The sequence below is a fragment of the Entelurus aequoreus genome, linkage group LG12, assembly GCF_033978785.1.
Source record: "Entelurus aequoreus isolate RoL-2023_Sb linkage group LG12, RoL_Eaeq_v1.1, whole genome shotgun sequence".
Taxonomy (NCBI): domain Eukaryota; kingdom Metazoa; phylum Chordata; class Actinopteri; order Syngnathiformes; family Syngnathidae; genus Entelurus; species Entelurus aequoreus.
Window position 1 is genome coordinate 26528777 of NC_084742.1, and position 23625 is coordinate 26552401.

General features: G+C 39.8%; 1 protein-coding gene across 2 annotated transcripts in view; it reads right to left on the minus strand.

The window, feature by feature from the left end:
* Positions 1 to 23625, minus strand: part of LOC133661837 (kin of IRRE-like protein 1) — a 74935-nt gene that overhangs the window by 30858 nt on the left and 20452 nt on the right. For both annotated transcript variants that reach the window (XM_062065356.1, XM_062065357.1), the window contains exon 2: positions 5580 to 5729. In XM_062065356.1, coding sequence (XP_061921340.1) covers positions 5580 to 5729 — 150 coding nt within the window. The remainder of the gene's footprint in view (positions 1 to 5579; positions 5730 to 23625) is intronic.

The window sequence follows — 23625 nt, forward strand, 5'->3', positions numbered from 1 at the left end:
CAGCATCAAGGGTTGGAATTGGGGGTTAAATCACCAAAAATTATTCCCGGGCACGGCACCGCTGCTGCTCACTGTTCCCCTCACCTCCCAAGGGGTGATCAAGGGTGATGGGTCGAATGCAGAGAATAATTTCGCCCCATCTGGTGTGTGTGTGACAATCATTGGCACTTTAACTTTAACTTAACATCTGCTGGGTCAAAACGTGATCTTTTCCTAACAGATATTTACTTACAGACAATGTCAAAGAGATTTCATTCAAAATCATTCATCGTTATTACACTGTAAAGACTGTGATGGTTAGATACAAGAAGGATATTGATGTTACCTGCACCTTATGTAACATGCATCTACAGACTGTTTTGGACTTGTGAAAGCACTCGATCACTATGGCAGGGCATCTGTCGTTTCGTCTTGGACGATTTTCATGACAAATTTGTGCTTTGTTTTAAAGATGTGCTATTTGGATTTACACAGTATGTGAAAAAATGTGAAAGGGAATTTTACCTTTTGCAACCTCATTGTACTATTGCCTAAGTTTTATATTCATAAATGTAAGTTTCTCAATACCAGACCTGTTTTTTGTGCCTTTAAAAAATAATTAGAACTCTACTTTAAAACGCTTTCTACCTCTAACAACCAAAAAGCTGTGAAAACTATGATGCTGTGCGCCAAATGTGGACTATTTATGGATCATGTGTGAGCCTATGGCTTTACACATTGCTACATATAAATATTTTACATTGTACTTTAGTTGCTTTATTGAGTTTACAACCCCCTGTCGCTGTTTTGTACTGTTTTTGTACTTGTTTTTTCTTGATTGTATGTAAATGTTCATATTATAAATAAAGGTTTAAAAAAAATTTAAAAAATAGTTTTAACTGATGTCCGCTGTAATATTGGCACATATTACACATATTACATCTCTGATGGCTATGCTGATGTTAAATAGCAGACAGCATCAAGAAATTATCTTTGATTGCGCTACGAACATGACATTCTACCAAGAATGTCTCTGAGCGGGAGCAGGGTGGATGTAATGAAATTAGTTGTTTTTCAGACGAAAATCATAGACTCAAAACTTTTGAGTGTCTCAAAATTCATCCAAAAGGCTGATGGAAGGATTCTATTACTCTGGACTATATTGCCGGTTGTGCAGAAAGTGAATCAGTTGCACAAATGCAGCTTGGAGAAGTTTGTGTATGCTTTATTATTCACCTTTAATATACCTGCTTCATTCTATTTCATCTCATCCGTATTTCGTTCGGGAGTCCGAATTAAGCCGGCATTCTACATTTCCTTAGCTACCTTCTTAAATAAATCTTGGTTTCTTTTTTTCTACCATTAATGCACTTCAAAATGTTATTTTTAATTTGTGAAGCAAATAAACAGTCTCCTTTTCATTACAATTGTTTCTATACATTTTTATTGAATGGTATCTGCTTCTGGGTTGTTTACCGCCCCTTGAGACTGGCGCATGCGTGATACTAAGGGTCCTGTCCTGCTGCACACACCCCCCTCGAGAGATATGGTTTCCGATTGCATAATGCAGGTGTTTTAGTGTCGACTTTTCAGAAACCGAACACAATCGGGTTAAGGTGTTACCATGGGCTGGAGGACGTGTATTTACAGCCAAACTATTTGAGAACTAATTTAGTGCATGGACACGTACTGACTGTTAACACTAATCCACTTTGTCAGGTTTCCATATTTTATCGGGTTCTCAATTGGGAGACTTTAACGACTGAAGAGGGATTTCAAGTTATAGCTGATCCTCGGCAATGTCCATATTTGTATTTGTATAGGGCTGGAAAGGGCACGTGATTTCAAAATGCATTGTGGGTGCCAGGTAACCATTTTTGCTGGACGTAGGTTTTGTTTACACGGCTGTACTGTAGCTGCAGTAATGAGAGAGAGCAACAAACTGGATTGAAATGGATTGTACTAAATAAAAAAAATCAATGGACCGCACCGAGACAGACTGTACACTATTCCAAAGGCTCGCTACACCAAAAAAATAATTTAAATTGGAGGAATTAATCCATATGAGCACGTCCAATGGACAAGAGAGTTGCGTAAACTGCTGTCATTGTCGAAGCCAAACTTGTATATATCTTGTTAACGGTGTCACTTTTTGTACCGAAGAATTTCAGAATGCAAAGTCTGTTAAAGGGGAAACGCAATGCACTTTTTTTCTTTTGAATATTCCGGGAATATTCAAAGTTGGAAACTTTCCATTGGAATCAACGGGAATATATGGGAATTAACGGGAATTAACGGGAAATAAAATGGGAATAAACATTGAATGCAACATGCTGGATCTTGCAGCATGATTATTAGCTAAAACAACCTGATTTAATGCAAATTCAGTTGAATTTCAACCCTGCACTGTGCATTCCTCTATCACATGTGCAGTGCATTCTTCCATCACATGCCCAGATAATTCCCACTGGGGTAAATATATTTGATCTATGGTATTTACGTTTAATAGAGGTGTGATTGCTTGTTATTGTATGATTGTAGACTACTCCAGCTGACTTCCACTCGAGCTAGCTAGCTGTTCCTGTACCTGTTAAATGATTTTGGGGCCAATATCTCTAGCTAGCTAGGTTTATGTACCACCACAGTCTCAAAATGAACCGAAAATATTTCTCCGTTAGTTGTGATGCTAATTTTCTCTATGTTAAATCCCATTAATTTATGCTAACAATGTTAGCGATCCGAATTTACCTTTTTTGTGATCTGTAAAGTTCAACTAGCAAATACTAAATCAAAACATGTAGTTTCCTCTGCCTTCTGTTCTGCTAGCCATTCTGTTGTCATACAAGAATGTAGGTTATAGTTTGCTTTAGCATGCTGATTGAGTGTTCATTTATTCATCTAGCCTATTTCTATTCATTTGTCCATCAGTAAAATATTTGTAAAGACTACTCCAATTGTTTAGCTGACTATTTATATCTGTGTGTGGCATTGCATTAGTGTTTTACAAGCTTCTCATCTTATTCTACAGAATAAGATGGACGTGTCCAACTTTGAATAATCAAAAAATTGTCAAAATTTCCTGACTTCCGGAGCTTAATTTCCCATTGTAAATTTCCGGAAACTTTCCGAAAATTTACCGGAAACTTTCCAACCCTTTGCAACCCTATTCAAAAACAACCAACAATACTCCATTTACATTTCATGACTTGAATATTAACCAAGTATTAGTGATATTGTTATTATAAGCGCTAACGCAGACAAACTATTTATAGCGGCGACGTGATCATTTCCTGTGTCCCTATGTTGACATCATCGAGTGGTCAGCTGCTTCCTCGCTTCCTTGCTCCCTATAAGTTTATTGTAGATCATAAATCATGCATCTCACCTAGACAGAAGGTGGCTGTTGATATATTCCGACAAATTGGGACATGTTGACAGCCATTTAAGACCTGGAACTGGCGAGGACGACACGAAAAGCGCTTGATTCCCTGCCCCCCCACCCTGTTCCTTTGCGAGGACATATTTCACCTAAATAGGAATATATGAACATCGCAGCAGTCGGCATCCTAATGACAGCAGACGTTGCACAGTAAGTGATGTTTTATTATGTTTGCATGCTTTCATAAAGTCTGCAGTGAACAGTAATCATCCATCCATCCATCCATTTCTACCGCTTGTCCCTTTTGGGGTAAAGAAAATAAAAAAGCAAACGTTATGATGCATTTTTTAAGTTAATGCGCTGCGTATGCTTAAAATGATCAAAATACGTAACTATTAAATGTTATTATAAATGTGCCGGTTACTACATTACATATATACTTACATCATGTATAAAAAACCCTAATGGAGGTGTTTGGATGTTTTTTAGGGGCTCTATAGGCAGGACTGAACGGCTCCAATGGGCTCCATTCTAAGCAGACTTTTGATCAAATATATTTAATATTTAGAATGCATTAAAAAAAAACACCCATCGTTATGTCTTTCATAATGATTGTGAACGATAGGCAAAATTCCAAAAAAAAGTGCATTTTCCATTTCAAGGCCTATTGTCCTCCATTTAAATTGCACTAAATTCGAGATGGAGTGAGGGTGCCCAGCCACATTTCATAAGCAGGTTTCCCTGAAAAAAAATAGCTTATTATTACTTTTAACTACTTTGATCACTGTGCTGCTGCTCCAAAAATAATATTAATTCATGTTTGTGCTTACCCGAGACTAAAAGTAAACAGACAGCAATCAAACAAACATACATAAGTATTCACAGCTTTTGCTCAATACTTTGTTGATGCACCATAGGCAGCAATCACAGCCTCAAGTATTTTTGAATAAGATACCACAAGCTTGGCACACCTATCTTTGGGCAGTTTTGCCCATTCCTCATTGCAGCACCTCTCAAGCTCCATCGGGTGCCATACAGGCCTGATTGGTGGATTGCTACAGAGATGCTTGTCCTTCTGGAAGGTTCTTCTCTCTCCACAGAGGAATGCTGTAGCTCTGACAGAGTGACCATTGGGTTCTTGGTCACCTCCCGGACTAGACTAAGAAGAATGCAGCAATGTACAGAGAAATCTTGGATGAAAACCAACGCTTCCTGTCACAAACTCGCATGACTGCAGTAGTGGTGACCCCAAGATGCAGGAACCAGGAGAGCGAACAGAAGGTAAGATGCTTTTAATATCATCAAACAGAGGAGAAAGCAGTCTTGCATGTAAGTTCAACAAACATACAGCAATCCTCGAGCACTGAGGAGCGTGCAAGACCGGCATAAATAGGAACATGTTGATTGGCAGCGGCTGCCAATCAACAGCAAATGAGGGGAAAAAACAGTGCTTAGCGGGACAAGCAGGAAATGGAAACAAAATAAGAGCACTGATGAGAAGTAAATACAAAACAAAGAAGCACAAACAGAAATGAAGTGACATACTGTCACAGCTTCCCATCCAACCTGATGGAGCTTGAGAGGTGCTGCAAAGAGGAATGAGCAAAACTGCCCAAAGATAGGTGTGTCAAGCTTGTGGCATCATATTTAAAAATACTTTAGGCCGTAAATGCTGCTAAAGGTGCATCAACAAAGTATTGAGCAAATGCTGTAAATACTTATGTACATGTGGTTTTTTAGTTCTCAAGTTTTAAGAAATTTGCAAAAATCTAGAAATATATACATTCACATTGTCATTATAGGGTATTATCTGTAGAATTTTGAAGACAAAAAGGTTGTAACAAAAAAAAATTGGGAAAAAGTGAAGCAATATGAATACTTTCCAGATGAGGGTTTAGAAATGACAAGAGGTGCTGTTTTATTTTACTATTTTTGGTAAATAAATAAAAAGTACAGTATCTGAGCCTGCAAGGGTGACTTCCAAAAGTCCATAAAAAATGAGTGTGGGCCAGATGTAACACTGCTTGTGGACTTTTTATGCACGCAATCTAAAAGTGTGAGGTTTATGTCTGGGCTATCAAGTTGATTGAGTGCCATAAAGGTCCCCGGAGTGCCCCAGATTCCAAACGATCTCACCAAATCATCGTCAGCGGCGTTTAAAGAGACATCTCATTTGCATGCAGCCTGCAAAAGCAAGGCCGTTGGAGGCGCGCGGTCTCACCCCGTAGGTCCTCGCCTATGCCCAGTGCCAGGCCATCTTTGGTCCACTGAACAATGCCCGAGTAGTTGAAGACCACACAGGACAGGATCACCCTCTGGCCCCTCACCACCGACTGGTCTGCCGGCTCCTGGGAGAACCTAGCGGTCCACACTGAGGATGGGAGGCAAAAACAGAAGTTGTCAATTAAAAATGTCAGCTTTTATTTTACGGCTAATCGACCGCACTCGCTGCAAGGATATGTCGTGATCTTTGGCCATTATCAGAGAAGAAGGAGAAGAAGAAGATGACTAGCAGGAGGAGGAGGATGAAGAAGAGACATATAATGCTGACACAGTCAAGAGGAGATCAAAAAAACTCTCATCCCCTTTTTCCGTATTTCCTCCAAACTGGCGGAATCCCCCCCGCCCACCCCCAGCTCTTCTTGCTCATTCCTCCCTGTGAGTCATCTTGCAGGCTTCCAAAGCTACAGTGGCCATCATTGTGTGCTCGCCACAGCAGATCAACCAGACTGCTGCTGCTGCTGCCTCATATGTGGAAAATGGAGCGGGGGAAAAAAGAGAAGAGAAATAGACGCCATTGTGTGTCTCTCGCTATATGGTGACAAGTTGTAATTAGCTGTCCCTCCAAGACAGGACGTCCATATTAGGGAGGATGTGCATCTCACTTTGAATTTTCGTCCTTTCTGCCTACTCTACTTTGGAGGATATAACGGCACGGCAATTGTTAATGTCATGTTTTCCTGCGCCACTCTCTTTTAAATTACTTTGTATTTGTTGTTGTGCTGCCACTGTACACTCACTGGCCACAACATTAGGCACACCTGCATGATGACTTCAGTGTCAATTTATTGTTTTATTTTTATGTTTATTATTGTGATTGCAGAGGTGTTTTATTGTTACTTTATGGCAGTCCTTCTCAAATACTGGGGCGGGCTCCCCTAGGGGCTTGGTGCGATGCCGGAACATGTTTATCAGTATCGCACAGTATCCCGGGCGCGGCGCCGCTGCTGCCCACTGCTCCCCAAGGGGATGGGACAAATGCAGAGGACAAATTTCACCACATCTTATGTGTGTGACAATCATTGGTACTTTAATCTTAATCTTAATCATGCTTCAAACCCTGTTTCGAAAAGCTGTGCACTACAAAACGTGTTCATTTTGCCATTAATCCTGACTTTCTCATTTTTCTTAAAAAACAACAACTAGTTTCATTATGTGTGTTTTGTAGGTTAAAGTGTTTTATATATGTGCTACTGAGTTAATAATACTGATCAATTTGAATGTTTTTATTATTTATTTAGTTTAAATAGTTGTATTTTGTCATTATCAAATGGTTCACGTCTGTCCAAATTAAATTAAATTACGGATTTATTTTGGGGGGGAATTTATTTTCTATTATAGACTATAAAACAATGTTAATAACGTTATTCTTTGTTGTAAGTTGATCAATATTTCTCTCTTTTTTGTTGTCTTTAATGTTAATAAGGATACAATGTTATGCAGAGGTGTACTTATAACAATTTTAGACAAATGATACCATGTATAGTCATGGTGGAGAGTGGGGGCAAGGCGCCAAATGTTTTCTTCCTCCTTGAGGGCGTAACAGAAAATAATTGAGAAGCACTGCTTCATGGTTGCATGAGATGAGAATGTGTTGTCACTTGTCATGTTTGCTTCAGTTAAAAGAAACTCTGCTGTGTTTGCTCTGCCAGTATGGTTCATTTGGTCAAGTGTGAACGTGATCAACTTAACCAAGCAAGCAGGCCGATACCATTTGATAGATGGTTCTCTGTGTTAAGTGAACGCTAATGCGGTTTGGTTCACTTGATCTCAATGTGAACGCTACACTGGCCAAATACCAGAGTTAAAATGATGACATAAAGCATGCAGTAATGACAAATATGTAGGAACAAATGCATTGGAAGTGCTGTCTCTGCTCTGCTCTGTCTGATGACGCTTTTAAAGTATATTTTTGAAGCTGTTGGGGAAATTTAAGATGGTAAATATAGCACAATATAAAAATAATGTACATAGTAAACCCTTTGAACTGCATTTTTGTCCAGGATTTTTGTGTTATGTCACATAATATGCCACAAAAGCTCTTTAAGTGTATATTTTAGAAGCTTTTTGTGAAATCAAAGCTGTTAATTATAGCACAATATAAAAAATAATCTACATATTCAACCCTGTCAACTGTATTGTGGTTTGGAATATTTCAGTTCTGTCTGGTAATATGTCACAAAAGCTCTTTTTTTAGGCGCTTTTGGAGGAATCTCAGATGGTAAAAATAGCAAATTAAAAAAAAACTACATATTCAACCCAGCAGATGACATTTTGGTTTGGAATGTTTGAGTTATGTCACAAAATATGTCATGAAAGCTCTTTAAAAAGTATATTTTGAAACCTTTTTGTGAGATCAAAGAATAAAAATAAGGTAAGTATTCAACCCTGTAGATGGCATTTTGGTTCGGAATATGAGTTTTGCCACATTGTATGTCACAAAAGCTCTTTAAAATTGTATTTTAGAAGCTTCTTGTAAAGCCAAATATGGTGAATGTAGCAACATGTAAAAATAATGTACATATTCAACCCTGTTAAATGCATTCTTGCCTCGAATATTGGATTTCTGTCACATTTGTCACAAAAACTCTTTAAAAGTATATCTTACAAGCTTTTTGAGACATTTAGGACATTAATTATAGCAGAATATAAAGATAATCTACATATTTAACCCTGTAAACGGCATTTTGGTTTGGAATATTTGGGTTATGTCACGTAATGTGTCACAAAAGCTCTTTAATGAATATTTTAGATGGTTTAAGGAGAAATCTGATCTGGTAAACATAGCAGATTATAAAAATGACCTACATATTCAACCCAGCAAATGACATTTTGGTTTGGAATGTCTAAAATGTGTCACAAAAGCTATATTATATCAAGCTACGGACTGGACTAGACTCTCACACTATTAACTAGATCAGGGGTCACCAACGCGGTGCCCGCGGGCACCAGGTAGCCCGTAAGGACCAGATGAGTAGCCCGTCGGCCCGTTCTAAAAATAGCTCAAATAGCAGCACTTACCAGTGAGCTGCCTCTATTTTTTAAATTGTATTTATTTACTAGCAAGCTGGTCTCGCTTTGCCCGACATTTTTGATTCTAAGAGAGACAAAACTCAAATAGAATTTGAAAATCCAAGAAAATATTTTAAAGACTTGGTCTTCACTTGTTTAAATAAATTCATTATTTTTTTTACTTTGCTTCTTATAACTTTCAGAAAGACAATTTTAGAGAAAAAATACAACCTTAAAAATGATTTTAGGATTTTTAAACACATATACCTTTTTACCTTTTGAATTCCTTCCTCTTCTTTCCTGACAATTTAAATCAATGTTCAAGTAAATTAATTTTTTTTATTGTAAAGAATAACAAATCAATTTTAATTTAATTCTTCATTTTAGCTTCTGTTTTTTCGACGAAGAATATTTCTTCAAACTTATTATGATTAAAATTCAAAAAAATTATTCTGGCAAATCTAGAAAATCTGTAGAATCAAATTTAAATCTTATTTCAAGGTCTTTTTAATTTATTTTAAAATTTTTGTTCTGGAAAATCTAGAAGAAACAATGATTTGTCTTTGTTAGAAATACAGCTTGGTCCAATTTGTTATATATTCTAACAAAGTGTAGATTGGATTTTAACCTATTTAAAACATGTCATCAAAATTCTAAAATTAATCTTAATCAGGAAAAATTACTAATGATGTTCCACAAATTCTTTTTTTAAGTTTTTCTCTTCTTTTTTCGGTTGAATTTTGAATTTTAAAGAGTCGAAATTGAAGATAAACTATGTTTCAAAATGTAATTGTCATTTTTTTCGTGTTTTCTTCTCTTTTAAACCGTTCAATTAAGTGTAAATATCATTAATTATTAATAATAACATAGAGTTAAAGGTAAATTGAGCAAATTGGCTATTTCTGGCAATTTATTTAAGTGTGTATCAAACTGGTAGCCCTTCGCATTAATCAGTACCCAAGAAGTAGCTCTTGGTTTCAAAAAGGTTGGTGACCCCTGAACTAGATCCACTCGACGTCCATTGCACCGGTCGCCTAGGGGGGTCCCCACATCTGCGGTCCCCTCCACGCTTTCTCATTGTAGCCCATTGGGTTGAGTTTTCTCTTGCCCTGATGTGGGATCTGAGCCGAGGATGTCATTGTGGCTTTTGCAGCCCTTTGAGACACTCGTGATTTAGGGCTATATAAATAGACTTTGATTGATTGATTGATGGAGCTAATATATTTTATAAGCTTTTTGTGAAATTTAAGATGATAAATGTAGCAGCATATACAAATGATGTACATATTCACCACTGTAGATGGCATTTTGGTTTGGAATACTTGAGTTATGTCAATGTTTATGTCAAAAAAGCTGTTGCTAACTTTGTGCCAATCAAAAGTATAGGCCCTTTCGTAAACTCACTCGTTAGTTGTGATGTGCACCAGTACCTAATGTTATGGCCCAACGCCTCAGTACAGTAGCCCCTCCCACTCACCCCTGTCTAGATACATTTGTAATGGCGCGTATGTGCTTTTTACCCATAATGCCTTCTATTTCAGTGTTCCTCCTCCTTGCTGGTTGGAAGGGGGTTAGAGGCGGACTGTCACAACTCGTTTATCACATTAAATATCAGCCCTCGGGCACTTTCTCTCTCCCTCGATCCTTGCTTGCTTCTTTCTTTCTTTTCTTGTCACCTCCCACTGTTGCCGTTTTTTTTAACACTCAACCCACCCTCTTCCATTTCCTCCCCCCTTACTCCCTCCTCGCTCTCTCCGGCCTATTCCCTCACACTTCTCCCTCCGAGGCCTCCAGCACTTTTTCCTGAACGCTCACATCTCTGACACTTTTTTTTTTTTTTTTTAAACACAACTGCCATATGCCTGGGCCACCCCACCTCCCAGTCACGACCCTCGTCCACACCCCATCCCACCTATTCCATATCCGAGCAGACTGATTTTGCAGAGGTACAATATACCCGCTAATGTGGAAGAAGGCAGTCGTGCACAAAATAAAGATTCCAGCGCCAATCACAACAATAGCTTCTGACAGTGCTGCACATTAATATTCTGAAGATAAAGGAGATGTGCGAGGCTACACGGAGAGGAGCGAATCAGATGCAGATGGAGCTCTGCGGCATGCATACCTAGAATAATTCAACACTCAGCCCAAAAAGAGGAAGAAAGTCGTAAAAAAAAATAGAAGCTATTAATTTGCTTCTAGAGATGATGGCCTAAATCGACGAAAATAATGAAACAAAACACCGTGCGCAGTAATTGGTTGTAAAAAGTGTTTGCCAAGTCAAGATGGTACTTAGGTGGAAATTCTAGACATTGTTGGCTTATGTTCAGTTCAGTTCAGTTCAGTTCAGTTTCAGTTTATTTCGAACATGCATACGATACAATGTAATTCATCCCATATTTCCAGTTGTTTCATTACAGCACGTCCGAAAAGGAGTAGGAAGAAGCTAAGCTTTGTTGTACGTGCATACACATGTTTTGAATTAGATTTTCTTCTAAGGTTATATTTGTCCTCGTTTGTTGAGAAGAATTGTTGTACATTTTTGGGTAGCAGCTTATAGTTTGCTTTGTACATCATTTTATCTGTTTGCAAATGCACCAAATCGTTGAATTTCAATATTTGTCATTTAATAAATAAAGGGGTTTGTATGTGCTCTATATCCAACATTATGTATTATTCTAATTGATCTTTTTTGTAACACCATTTTTGATTGATTGATTGATTGATTGATTGATTGATTGATTGATTGATTGATTGATTGATTGATTGATTGATTGAAACATTTATTAGTGGATTGCACAGTTCAGTACATATTCCGTACAATTGACCACTAAATGGTAACACCCGAATACGTTTTTCAACTTGTTTAAATCGGGGTCCACGTAATCAATTCATGGTAAAGAATAGTGAATGAAGCACACATTTGTAGTTGTTTCCCCATATTTCTACACAATAACTCAGATATGGTAACACTATTGAGCAGTAGAGAATATGAAGTGATTTTTGGTCCAAAACATGTTTTGCTTTGTTCATTATTGACGTGTGTCTTCATACTTTATGTTGTATATTTTTTAAATGATATTTCCAATTCATTTTATCATCCATTATTACACCCAAAAATGTGTTTTCTTTTACCCTTTCAATGTCTACGCCGTCTATTTGTATTTGGGTTTGACTTTCTCTTCTTCTGTAAATAATAATAATATTTTTTTTTTAAATCGAGTTGATTTTTTTGGGCCAATCAAAAGTGAGGCAGCGTTGAAGGAAGCTGCTAAGGGCAATGTAGTCATCGTCACATTAGCATTTCATTCGTATTAAGCTTCTGCGTGCATCAGAATCTCTCTCTGATGCTAATTAGTAGCATGTTAAGAGTGGATTTTATACTAACTTGAGAGAAAAAAAGGGCACAAAAGGACTTGTTTTATCTGGATGTTTTTTTCTTAACGAAGCCGCAAAGCCGACAGCGGCCTGAAGCCAAGCAAATCCTCGCCTCGGCTACCTTGGCGAGGCGAGCTGGAGGTATTCCCTCAACAGTAAACCACAAATGTAATCCAAACTGAACGCTCCCCGGCGGATGCTGCACAATCTGCAGAGAAAACACCCAAGCTCGGGTAAACGAAAACACTGACTCATTTAAACATGTGCTTGTCGCCTTCTGATTTCCATATTAGCCAGTAAACACTTGTCAACAGCAGAGTGTGTGTGTGTGTGTGTGTGTGTGCGTGTGTGTGTGTGTGTGTGTGTGTGTGTGTGTGTGTGTGTGTGTGTGGGTTTCTCACAGTGTCAAAGAAAGGAAGATCCTAGCACAGAGTGCTCGCAATGGAGCTTGTATTCTTTCATTATGTGGGTTATGCTGCAGTGACAAATATAGAGTGTGTCCTGATTTCCTTGAGTCACTCATCCCCAAGATACCGCCGGAGCTCCCTTGTCCACACAAAGAGGTCGCGCAGCAACTGCGCCCGTGACCGCCTGACAACAAAACACACACAAAATAGGCAGTGCGGGTGACCGAGCTGCCGCCACGAGCAGGCGAGCCACTTCCTGTGGACACACGCGAACACAACCACGCTGTAGCCCAAACGTATAATCGACACGTCGAGGCGGTTTGTCGGACATGCGCCGTGGTGGGAGGGCGGCCTTGCTGCTGCATTCCAGAAAACTTGGACTTTTCAGACCTTTGTGACTCAGCCTGTAGTCATATTATACACTAAGTACAACATGTTTGGCTACTTCCTAGAATGATTTTAGTCCATATCTAAAACACTTCCTTGCCATAGATATGATTTATGTCAATTTTGCCCAACTTCTGCTCAACAGTCACATTTATAACCCGTTTTTTGAGTCTCTCTGCAAGATGTTCAGATTGCAAATGAAACCATGCCCAACCCTCTATAAAGCATAATCATTTATATTTTGAAAATGTACAGTGTTTAATTATACCGCTATTTTTTTCCAGACACGGTTGAAAATAAACTTCATAAAAAATTTTAAAATTCACCCGGTCACAACAATTAGATAAACTTGCACCCTCTCTTAAGTCAGACTCTGCATTTGCACTTTATTTCTGCATTTCTGCATGTCGCATGTCGGTGTTATTATGCAAATGCCACTATTAGATTAAATGGTAAATGGGTTACAATTGTATAGCGCTTTTCTACCTGTCACGACTTGGTCTTTGGCGTGGTTTGCTCTCCCGTGGTGCAAAAGAATTGGAACGGACGTGGCGTGCAGGTAAAGACATAGTTTAATTATTATTATAAACTCAAACAAAAGGTACAAACAAAAGGCGCTCACAGCGGAGGTAAAAAACTTGACTAGAAAACAAAAGGCGCGCACAATGGCGGAGAACTATGAACATTAAACAAACAAAAACTTACGTGACAAGTAACTGTGAACATGGCATGAATGTGTGATGTCGCCAGCACGAACAACAGAAACAGAAAAGCCTATATAGTGACATGATAAGTGAAAACAGGTGCGTGACTAACTGTGAACAGGTGCGTGACATGACAATGTGAAAACGTGAGACAGGTGTGTGTGAGTCCAAACGTGGAACAGGTGAAACTAATGAGTAACCATGGAAACAAAACAAAACCAGGAAGTGAAACCAGGAACTAAGGAAGTGTCCAAAAAACAAAACAGCACATGGCCAAACAAAAACATGAACACAGACATGACACTACCTTCAAGGTACTCAAAGCGCTTTGACACTATTTCCACATTCACCCATTCACACACACATTCACACACTGATGGCGGGAGCTGCCATGCAAGGCCCTAACCACGACCCATCAGGAGCAAGGGTGAAGTGTCTTGCTCAAGAACACAATGGATGTAACTAGGTTGGTAGAAGCTGGGGATTGAACCAGGAACCTTCAGGTTGCTGGCCCGGCCACTCTCCCAACTACACCACGCCACGCCGTCCCATTAAAATAATGCTTTATCCTACCTTTTTTTTTTGTTTCCTCATACCCTGAAGCTCCTCCCTCTCTCGCTGAGAGCTTTACCTAATGTCCAAATATGTACGTCCACCTCGCTGTGATGTCACAACGCTACTAAATTGCAAAACCTCGCGAACAGAGGCATCCAAAACTGCATGCAAGCTCACGCCAAAATGCATGGAGCTTGCGTTTTGACGCTTTGACATTGTTAAACACGAGTATCCAACATTGTGACAGCATTTATGCGTCAGAAAAGGCAAAGATCACCAAAGGTCCTCTTCAAAATTAGCCAACATACACTATATTGCCAAAAGTATTTGGCCACCCATTGAAATGATGAAAATCAGGTGTCCTAATCACTTGGCCTGGCCACAGGTGTATAAAATCAAGCACTTAGGCATGGAGACTGTTTCTACAAACATTAGTGAAAGAATGGGCCGCTCTCAGGAGCTCAGTGATTTCCAGCGTGGAACTGTCATAGGATTACACCTGTGCAACAAATCCAGTCGTGAAATTTCCTCGCTTCGAAATATTACAAAGTCAACTGACGACTTTATTATAAGAAAATAGAAGAGTTTGGGTTGGGCTCGGCCCCTTAGTTCCAGTGAAAGGAACTTTGAATGCTCCAGAATACAAAACATTTTGGACAATTCCATGCTCCCAACCTTATGGGAACAGTTTGGAGCCAGCCCCTTCCTCTTCCACCAGTACACAAAGCAAGGTGCATAAAGACATGGATGACAGAGTCTGGTGTGGATGAACTTGACTGGCCTGCACAGAGTCCTGACCTGAACACGATAGAACACCTTTGGGACGGATTGAATTATAACGGAGACTGAGAGCCAGGCCTTCTCGACCAACATCAGTGTGTGACCTCACCAATGCGCTTTTTGAAGAATGGTCGAAAATTCCTAGAAACACACTCCACAACCTTGTGGACAGCCTTCCCAGAAGGGTTGAACCTGTAATAGCTGCAAAAGGTCGACCGACATCATGAACCCTCTGGTTAGGAATGGGATGGCACTTCAAGTTCATATGTGAGTCAAGGCAGGTGGCCAAATACTTTTGGCAATATAGTGTAATTCAGACTCAAAATAATCCAAAAGTCAAAGCCCACAGCGAGCTTGATCACCCACACCATTCCTGTGTGTAAAAAAAGTAATGTAATTAGTGAAAACGTAATTAAGAGGGGAAGTAATCCACAAAGTCAGGGAAATTTCAGCAGTTAAAGCACGAATGCTCAGCACGAGTGCTAAGATGTTGCACAGTATTAAGTCAATTTTATTGGCTGTACAAACAACTTCATTGGCGTGTCAGCCATCTTTTTTGTTTCCTTCTTTTTTTGGGGCGTGTGTTTACTTTTGCGTACCGTCTCAAACGCAGCATCAGCCCTAGACTCCAGGCCAAAGTTTGGTGACGCTTTTCGGATTCATCCACTTTGCAGACATTGGGACACCAGCCACAGTTCATCAAATCACCGAGACAGCACGCCATCGCCGGGGTTGCTCACGCCATCGTGAGTCACCTTGACGATGGCGTGAGCGGGAGCGCGAGTTTGGCCTCCGAGCGCGCAAGGTACTGACGCCTCGATTTACGGTCCTAAACTACCGGGGAGGGTAAATGCATGCAAAGACATCTGGAGCTATTTTTAGCCGCTGCTAATATGCCCTCGCACAGCCCGACGCCAGGCTGCAAATGTCAACGCTTTATTTCAGCGTTTATCTCCAGGCTTGCATCAGCTCTCACTCTGGCGTGGAGACCATTCACCCTTAAGAATCCTTGTGGATTCAGAGGCAGCCATCATGTTATCTTTGTCTCTGGCCACCTCCCCGCTACCTCTATTTAGTACCCCTCCAACAAAGCCCCCGCCGCCTTCCACTCTCCCTTGCACCTCCCCAGCCAATCCCGCGCCTTAGCTGGATTACGGGCTGGCGTCACCATAGCAACAGATGACGTTGTAAATTAGTCGGCCAAAAAAGTTGCTCCGCACTGGCGTGTCCGTAAGCGCATCTGGTCTGATGAAACCTTCCCAAATGTTCACTACTCCCATTTGTCTGGAATGGAGGTGGAGGCAGGGTGGGGTGGGGGCAGCAATGACCTCATCCCCCCTCCACCTATCCCATTGATAGTCAGACACAATGGTCTCACCCCTTGCCTCAAATCCCTCCGCCGCTCGTCGATGCACTCCAAATTGATTCTGTTATCTCCCTAATTCCATGTAGCCGCGGCGTGCGGCGGCCATGGAGGCGGCGCGGAGAACAAAGGGACGTGGAAGGTCCGCAGACGTGGAGTGGAGGGATAAGGATGAGGAGGATGACATCATTGTTTCAGGACAAAGTTGCAGTCCTCCAAGTCAGGCTGACTCACAGCCTCTCCCACTGCGTTGATGTTGATTGAAAGCATCGCGGTGCCACGGTGACGTGTCGACTGACGCGTGTCGATCCAAGTTCGACGGAGCTACTCCCTTTTTGGCAGGCATGAATAAAACCATTTGTGTTGGGGCCCGAAATTACTTCATAAAATCAATGAATCCATCTTTGATTACCTCACCTTACCTTATAATAGCAAGGTGAAAATCATTAAGCGTGCACGTTCATCCATTTGTCCATTCCTTGTACACAATGCATTGTTATTATTTAATTACATCCTGCATGCCGAGAGGGGAGCGGGGGGCATTTGTTGGCCGGAGACATATTCTACAGACAAAAATGGCTGCCTACCTGTGCATTATACACAATATGGTATTTAATCATTCCCTGCATCCTGCCATTATGATCATTTGAACAATTTGTGTCGGGATACACATGCTCGCAAGATTTTGTAATTTTTCAAAACAAAATTAATGTAGATGAAGGAATATGCGATAATACATTTTGCTGGAGGATATATTGTCCTACAAATTGTTGCAGATAAACAATATTATTGTCAGCATTTTTTTGAGACCAAATTAATTGCTAATGTAATAACGCAAGTACACTTATGCCTTTCAGAGGCAATAAACGTATTCTTGTTTTTTTTTTACCATTGTAATTAGACGGTTAAGAACTTTGAATTATCCTATAAAAGTAAACAAAGACTAAAAATAAAATTAAGTCTATCTGTGTTTGCAAAAATGTAACATCAACAAATATTGAACATCTCAAAGTGCATTTTATTCCCCATTTGGAAAAACAAGATCGGGTGGTTTGTTTTGTTGTCTTTTTTGTTGTCATTAGTTTCCAACAAATTTGGCATTCTTTCTCATTCGTCCATGTTGATGGGTTCATCTTGTTCACTTGTTCCCACACCGAACATTTGGCTTTGCAATCATCATCTTTAGCCCGTGCAGCCACATGTGTGCCTAAGATAACAGTCCCACCTCCGCCCACGAGACAATGATTGTGGATGATTGGATTCACTATGTTCGTTTAATTCCTCCGTGGAAAAGGTTTGGACATCTCTTATGTACAGTTGCATGCTTTGCATGCTATACACACACACACACACACACACACACACACACACACACACACACACACACATATATATATATATATATATATATATATATATATATATATATATATATATATATATATATATATATATATATATATATATATATATATATATATATATATATATACACATACATATATATATGCACACACATATACAAACCCTGTTTCCATGAGTTGGGAAATTGTGTTGGATGTAAATATAATCGGAATACAATGATTTGCAAATCATTTTCAACCCATATTCAGTTGATTATGCTACAAAGACAACATATTTGATGTTCAAACTGATAAACTTTTTTTTTTTTGCAAATAATCATTAACTTTAGAATTCGATGCCAGCAACACGTGACAAAGAAATTGTGAAAGCTGGCAATAAATACTGAAAAAGTTGAGGAATGCTTATCAAACACTTATTTGGAACATCCCACAGGTGAACAGGCAAATTGGGAACAGGTGGGTGCCATGATTGGGTATAAAAGTAAATTCCATGAAATGCTCAGTCATTCACAAACAAGGATGGGACGAGGGTCACCACTTTGTCAACAAATGCGTGAGCAAATTAATGAACAGTTTAAGAAAAACCTTTCTCAACCAGCTATTGCAAGGAATTTTGGGATTTCACCATCTACGGTCTGTAATATCATCAAAGGGTGCAGAGAATCTGGAGAAATCACTGCACGTAAGCAGCTAAGCCCGTGACCTTCGATCCCTCAGGCTGTACTGCATCAACAAGCGACATCAGTGTGTAAAGGATATCACCACATGGGCTCAGGAACACTTCAGAAACACACTGTCAGTAACTACAGTTGGTCGCTACATCTGTAAGTGCAAGTTAAACTCTCTTATGCAAGGCGAAGACCATTTATCAACAACACCCAGAAACGCCCTCGGCTTCGCTGGGCCTGAGCTCATCTAAGATGGACTGATACAAAGTGGAAAAGTGTTCTGTGGTCTGACGAGTCCACATTTCAAATTGTTTTTGGAAACTGTGGACGTCGTGTCCTCCGGACCAAAGAGGAAAAGAACCATGTTATAGGCGCAAAGTTGAAAAGCCAGCAACTGTGATGGTATGGGGGTGTATTAGTGCCCAAGACATGGGTAACTTACACATCTGTGAAGGCGCCATTAATGCTGAAAGGTACATACAGATTTTGGAGCAACATATGTTGCCAACCAAGCAACGTTACCATGGACACCCCTGCTTATTTCAGCAAGACAACGCCAAGCCACGTGTTACATCAACGTGGCTTCATAGTAAAAGAGTGCGGGTACTAGACTGGCCTGCCTGTAGTCCAGGGGTCTCAAACACGCGGCCCGCGGGCCAATTGTGGCCCGGGAGACGTTATTTTGCGGCCCCCACCTTAATATGAAAGTTTAATGTTAGTGCGGCCCGCGAGTTTTAAATGAATGGCGCTTGACAGCGTTGTGTGCGGAGCTGAAGAAATCTACCAATCACGTTGTGGTATGAGGCTCTCGACAATATCGAGGGCGTGCCGTGATGGCACTGTCATCAGTGTCCTCTAGAATCTGTCACCGCATCATCTTTTTCTCCATACTAACAGCGTGCCAGCCCAGACACATGTTGTATGAGGCTTCTAGAGACACACGCAGGTTATTGCAAGACATACTTGAGGAACAGCCATACATTTCACACTGAGGGTGGTCATATTTTATTTTATTTATATTTTAACACTGTTACAAATATGCGCCACACTGTGAACCCACACCAAACAAGAATGACAAACACATTTCGGGAGAACATCCGCACCGTAACACAACATAAACACAACAGAACAAATACCCAGAATCCTTTGCAGCCCTAACTCTTCCGGGCTACAAAAACACCCCCGCTACCCCTAACCCCGCCCAACTCAACCCCCCCCCATCTCCCGAATTCGGAGGTCTCAAGGTTGGCAAGTATGCATTGATGTCACTTGCGTAATGCAAGCAGAGAAACATTTTGCCGCTTTTCTATGACACACGCTCTTCCTTCCTCCCTCCCTCGCCCGCCTGCTCGCTCCCGCCCCCGTTGTAAACAGTCCGGGCGGGGAAGACGAGCACTCCGCCGAAGGAGCGAGCGACAATACAAAAGTGTGGTGCACTGGACCCCAGCGCTGATACAGACGTGGTGATGTTAACCCGTTCGGGGCTAATTGTGCTACCGTAACTGTAAACTCCACCCCCCACCCTCCTCCCGTTGGCTCCAGACAGAGACGATTTTTGATGCAATATTTCTTTCACAGGGGCACCCCGACGTGTCTTATTTCATTTCATTTCATTTTTATTTATCTCCTTCATTGATGTGCATCTTTGATCGATAGACAATTATACCTCAATTTTTAAATTATACATTTACACACCAATGCCTGAGAAGGAGCAGGATGAAGAAAAATCTTATATTTTTCTGCCCCCTTCAACATAGTACGTAGTCTTACTTAATGATATCATATAAACAAACAATTACATCCAAATATAACGAAAACAAACAAAAAAACACAAGAAGTGCAAAACTTCATGATGTACAAAAAGAACAAAAAAAACAAAATAAGTAGTATACACCTCACAGGATGATACAAAACAAATACAAAACTAGGCAAAAAATAAGTAAAATAATAAATATAAAGCAAAATGTAAACAGTTATGGCTGTCCATATGATCTCATTGTTCTGTCCTTATATATTTTTTCAATTGGAATATATTTTTACAATCTTTTATCTCTTGTAAAGAGAATTCCGTAGTTTAACCCCCACCACTGATATACACATTTGTTTTAAAGTTGTCCTTGAATACTGATGTTTGAAATGACCTTTTCTTCTATGCTCTTCATTCTCAGAAGTGATGACAAACATTTTTTGTAAATTTGCTGGTAATGTTTTACTTTTAGCCTTAAACATGACACATAATGTCTGTAACTTTACTAGCTCCTGTAGTTTCAATAAACCCGAATTAATAAATAATATGTTAGTGTGTTTTAAGTAATCTACTTTATGAATAATCCTTATAGCTCTTTTCTGTAGTTGATACAGAGAAAGTTGCGTTGCACAAGGAATACAATTTGAAACGTCATTATACAACTAGACATGCTGAGGAGTATGCAAAATACTAGGGGAGTGAACCGGGTTGCAAATTTTAAAACCAGTCTACTGAGGCAACAAGATTTCGTCAAGAAAGCAAGCGAAAAGAGCGATGCAGCTGTCAAAGCTAGCTACATGGTGAGTGAGATGGTTGCTAGGGCGGGAAAGCCATTCAAAGGAGGTGAATTCATTAAAAAGTGCATGTTAGATTTTTTTTAAGAAATCTTTTCTTGCGGCCCAGCCTCACCCAGTTTCTGCATCCAGTGGCCCCCAGGTAAATTGAGTTTGAGACCCCTGCTGTAGTCCAGACCCGTCTCCCATTGAAAATGTGTGGCGCATTATGAAGCCTAAAATACCACAACAGAGACCCCCGGACTGTTGAACAACTTAAGCTGTACATCAAGCAAGAATGGGAAAGAATTCCACCTGAGAAGCTTAAAAAATGTGTCTCCTCAGTTCCCAAACGTTTACTGAGTGTTGTTAAAAGGAAAGGCCATGTAACACAGTGGTGAACATGCCCTTTCCCAACTACTTTGGCACGTGTTGCAGCCATGAAATTCTAAGTTAATTATTTGCAAAAAAAAAAAAAAAAAGTTTATGAGTTTGAACATCAAATATCTTGTCTTTGTAGTGCATTCAATTGAATATGGGTTGAAAAGGATTTGCAAATCATTGTATTCCGTTTATATTTACATCTAACACAATTTCCCAACTCATATGGAAACGGGGTTTGTATATATGTGTATATGTGTATATATATATACACTACCGTTCAAAAGTTTGGGGTCACATTAAAATGTCCTTATTTTTCAATGAAGATAACTTTAAACTAGTCTTAACTTTAAAAAAGTATACTCCATACATTGCTAATGTGGTAAATGACTATTCTAGCTGCATATGTCTGGTTTTTGGTGCAATATCGACATAGGTGTATAGAGGCCCATTTCCAGCAACTATCACTCCTGTGTTCGAATGGTACAATGTGTTTGCTCATTGGCTCAGAAGGCTAATTGATGATTAGAAAACCCTTGTGCAATCATGTTCACACATCTGAAAACAGTTTAGCTCGTTACAGAAGCTACAAAACTGACCTTCCTTTGAGCAGATTGAGTTTCTGGAGCATCACATTTGTGGGGTCAATTAAACGCTCAAAATGGCCAGAAAAAGAGAACTTTCATCTGAAACTCGACAGTCTATTCTTGTTCTTAGAAATGAAGGCTATTCCACAAAATTGTTTGGGTGACCCCAAACTTTTGAACGGTAGTGTATATATATATATTAGGGCTGTGAATCTTTGGGTGTAAGGCTGCAGCTAACGATTATTTTTCTATTGATTAATCTATAGATTATTTTTTTCGATTAATCGGTTAATCTATAGATTATTTTTTTTCGATTAATCTATAGATTATTTTTCCTTTTACCGATTATTTTTTTATTCAAAATGAAGATGAAAAAATAAATGTAGGCCAGTTTTTTCAAAAGGCATGGCTTTTATTTACAAAAAAAAGAAGTATGGCTACTCAGTCAACATTGACAACAACATGACTAAATATTCTGTAACAATGTAAACATTTAAAACTTTTAACAAAATTAAAACTAGCTTATTTGCTTTTTAATGTGCAAATATAAAAGTCAACATCCAGTGCAAATCTTAATATTCTGCAATAGTATAAGCATTTCAAAAGTAAAAGTATTGCTTATTTTGCTTTAAAATGTGCAAAAATAAAGATAAACATCCAATACAAAAAAGTGCAAAACGAAATATTCTGTAACAACAGTGTAAACATTTCAACAAAAGTGAAAGTATTGCTTATTTGCTCAAATGTGCAAAAATAAAGATAAACATCCAATACAAAAAAGTGCCAATCTAAATATTCTGGAGCACTGTAAACATTAAGTATTGCTTTTAAAATGTGCAAAATAAACATCCAGTCCAACACAGTACACAATAACCAATTCTACTCATTCCAGTGAGTGACTAACAGTTGTAATGAAGAAAGGTTAGCATGTCTACATGCTCTGGTTCTTTTCTTGTTTACAATATTCCCAGCAGTTGAAAATAGGCGCTCAGAAGGGGTCGATGTGGCTGGAACTGAGAGCTAATTAGCCTTCACCTCAAGCCAGGACTGCGAGTGAGCTGAGCTGCAGTTTAAGTTTCTAGAAGGTGAACGGGCTCATAGTGATGTTACTAGTAGTTGACTGGGAGGTGTTTATTATCATTTGGGGAGAATCCGCTGCCTGATGCTCACCTGCTAAACACCTATCTGCTCGACACTGAAGCGCTGACTACATGCGCTCTGAATACGCACTGCTGATTGGCTGGTAACGCTCTGAATACGCACTGCTGATTGGCTGATAATGCTTCGTGTGTACCAATCAGATGGTTGTGTGGGTGGGACAATGCTGCATGCTGACACAGAAGCAGAAGGAGCAAAGCAGCTTGTTAGGACTTTAGCTTTAGCTTAGAAACTCGTTCGGTACACCCCCGTACCGAACCGAAAGCCCCATACCAAAACGGTTCAATACAAAACACGTACCGTTACACCCCTAGCGGATACAAACGACACATTCATGTTTTTGTGTAATGATGACAACGTATGCTCACGCGGACGATTGACTAGTTGATGGTTGATGGTTTTCTTTTCAAATGTTCGTTCATAGCCGTTGTGCTGCTATGATAGGCCATTTACGCTCGACACAGTGTGCATTCAACAACATTATTAGGCCGTGTATTGAAATACTCCCACACTTTTGACGACTTTTGGCGTGCTTTTCCACCGTCGCTCGCACCGCTCGCATCGTCTGCTTTGATCGTCTGCTTTGCGCTCCGCCATGACGGTAGTGTGACGTAAATATGCGACGCGTCGACGCACAAAAACGGCGTCGACGTATTTACGTAACCGATGACGTCCACTACGTCGACGCATCGTTTCAGCCTTATTTGGGTGTCCCACGATTCG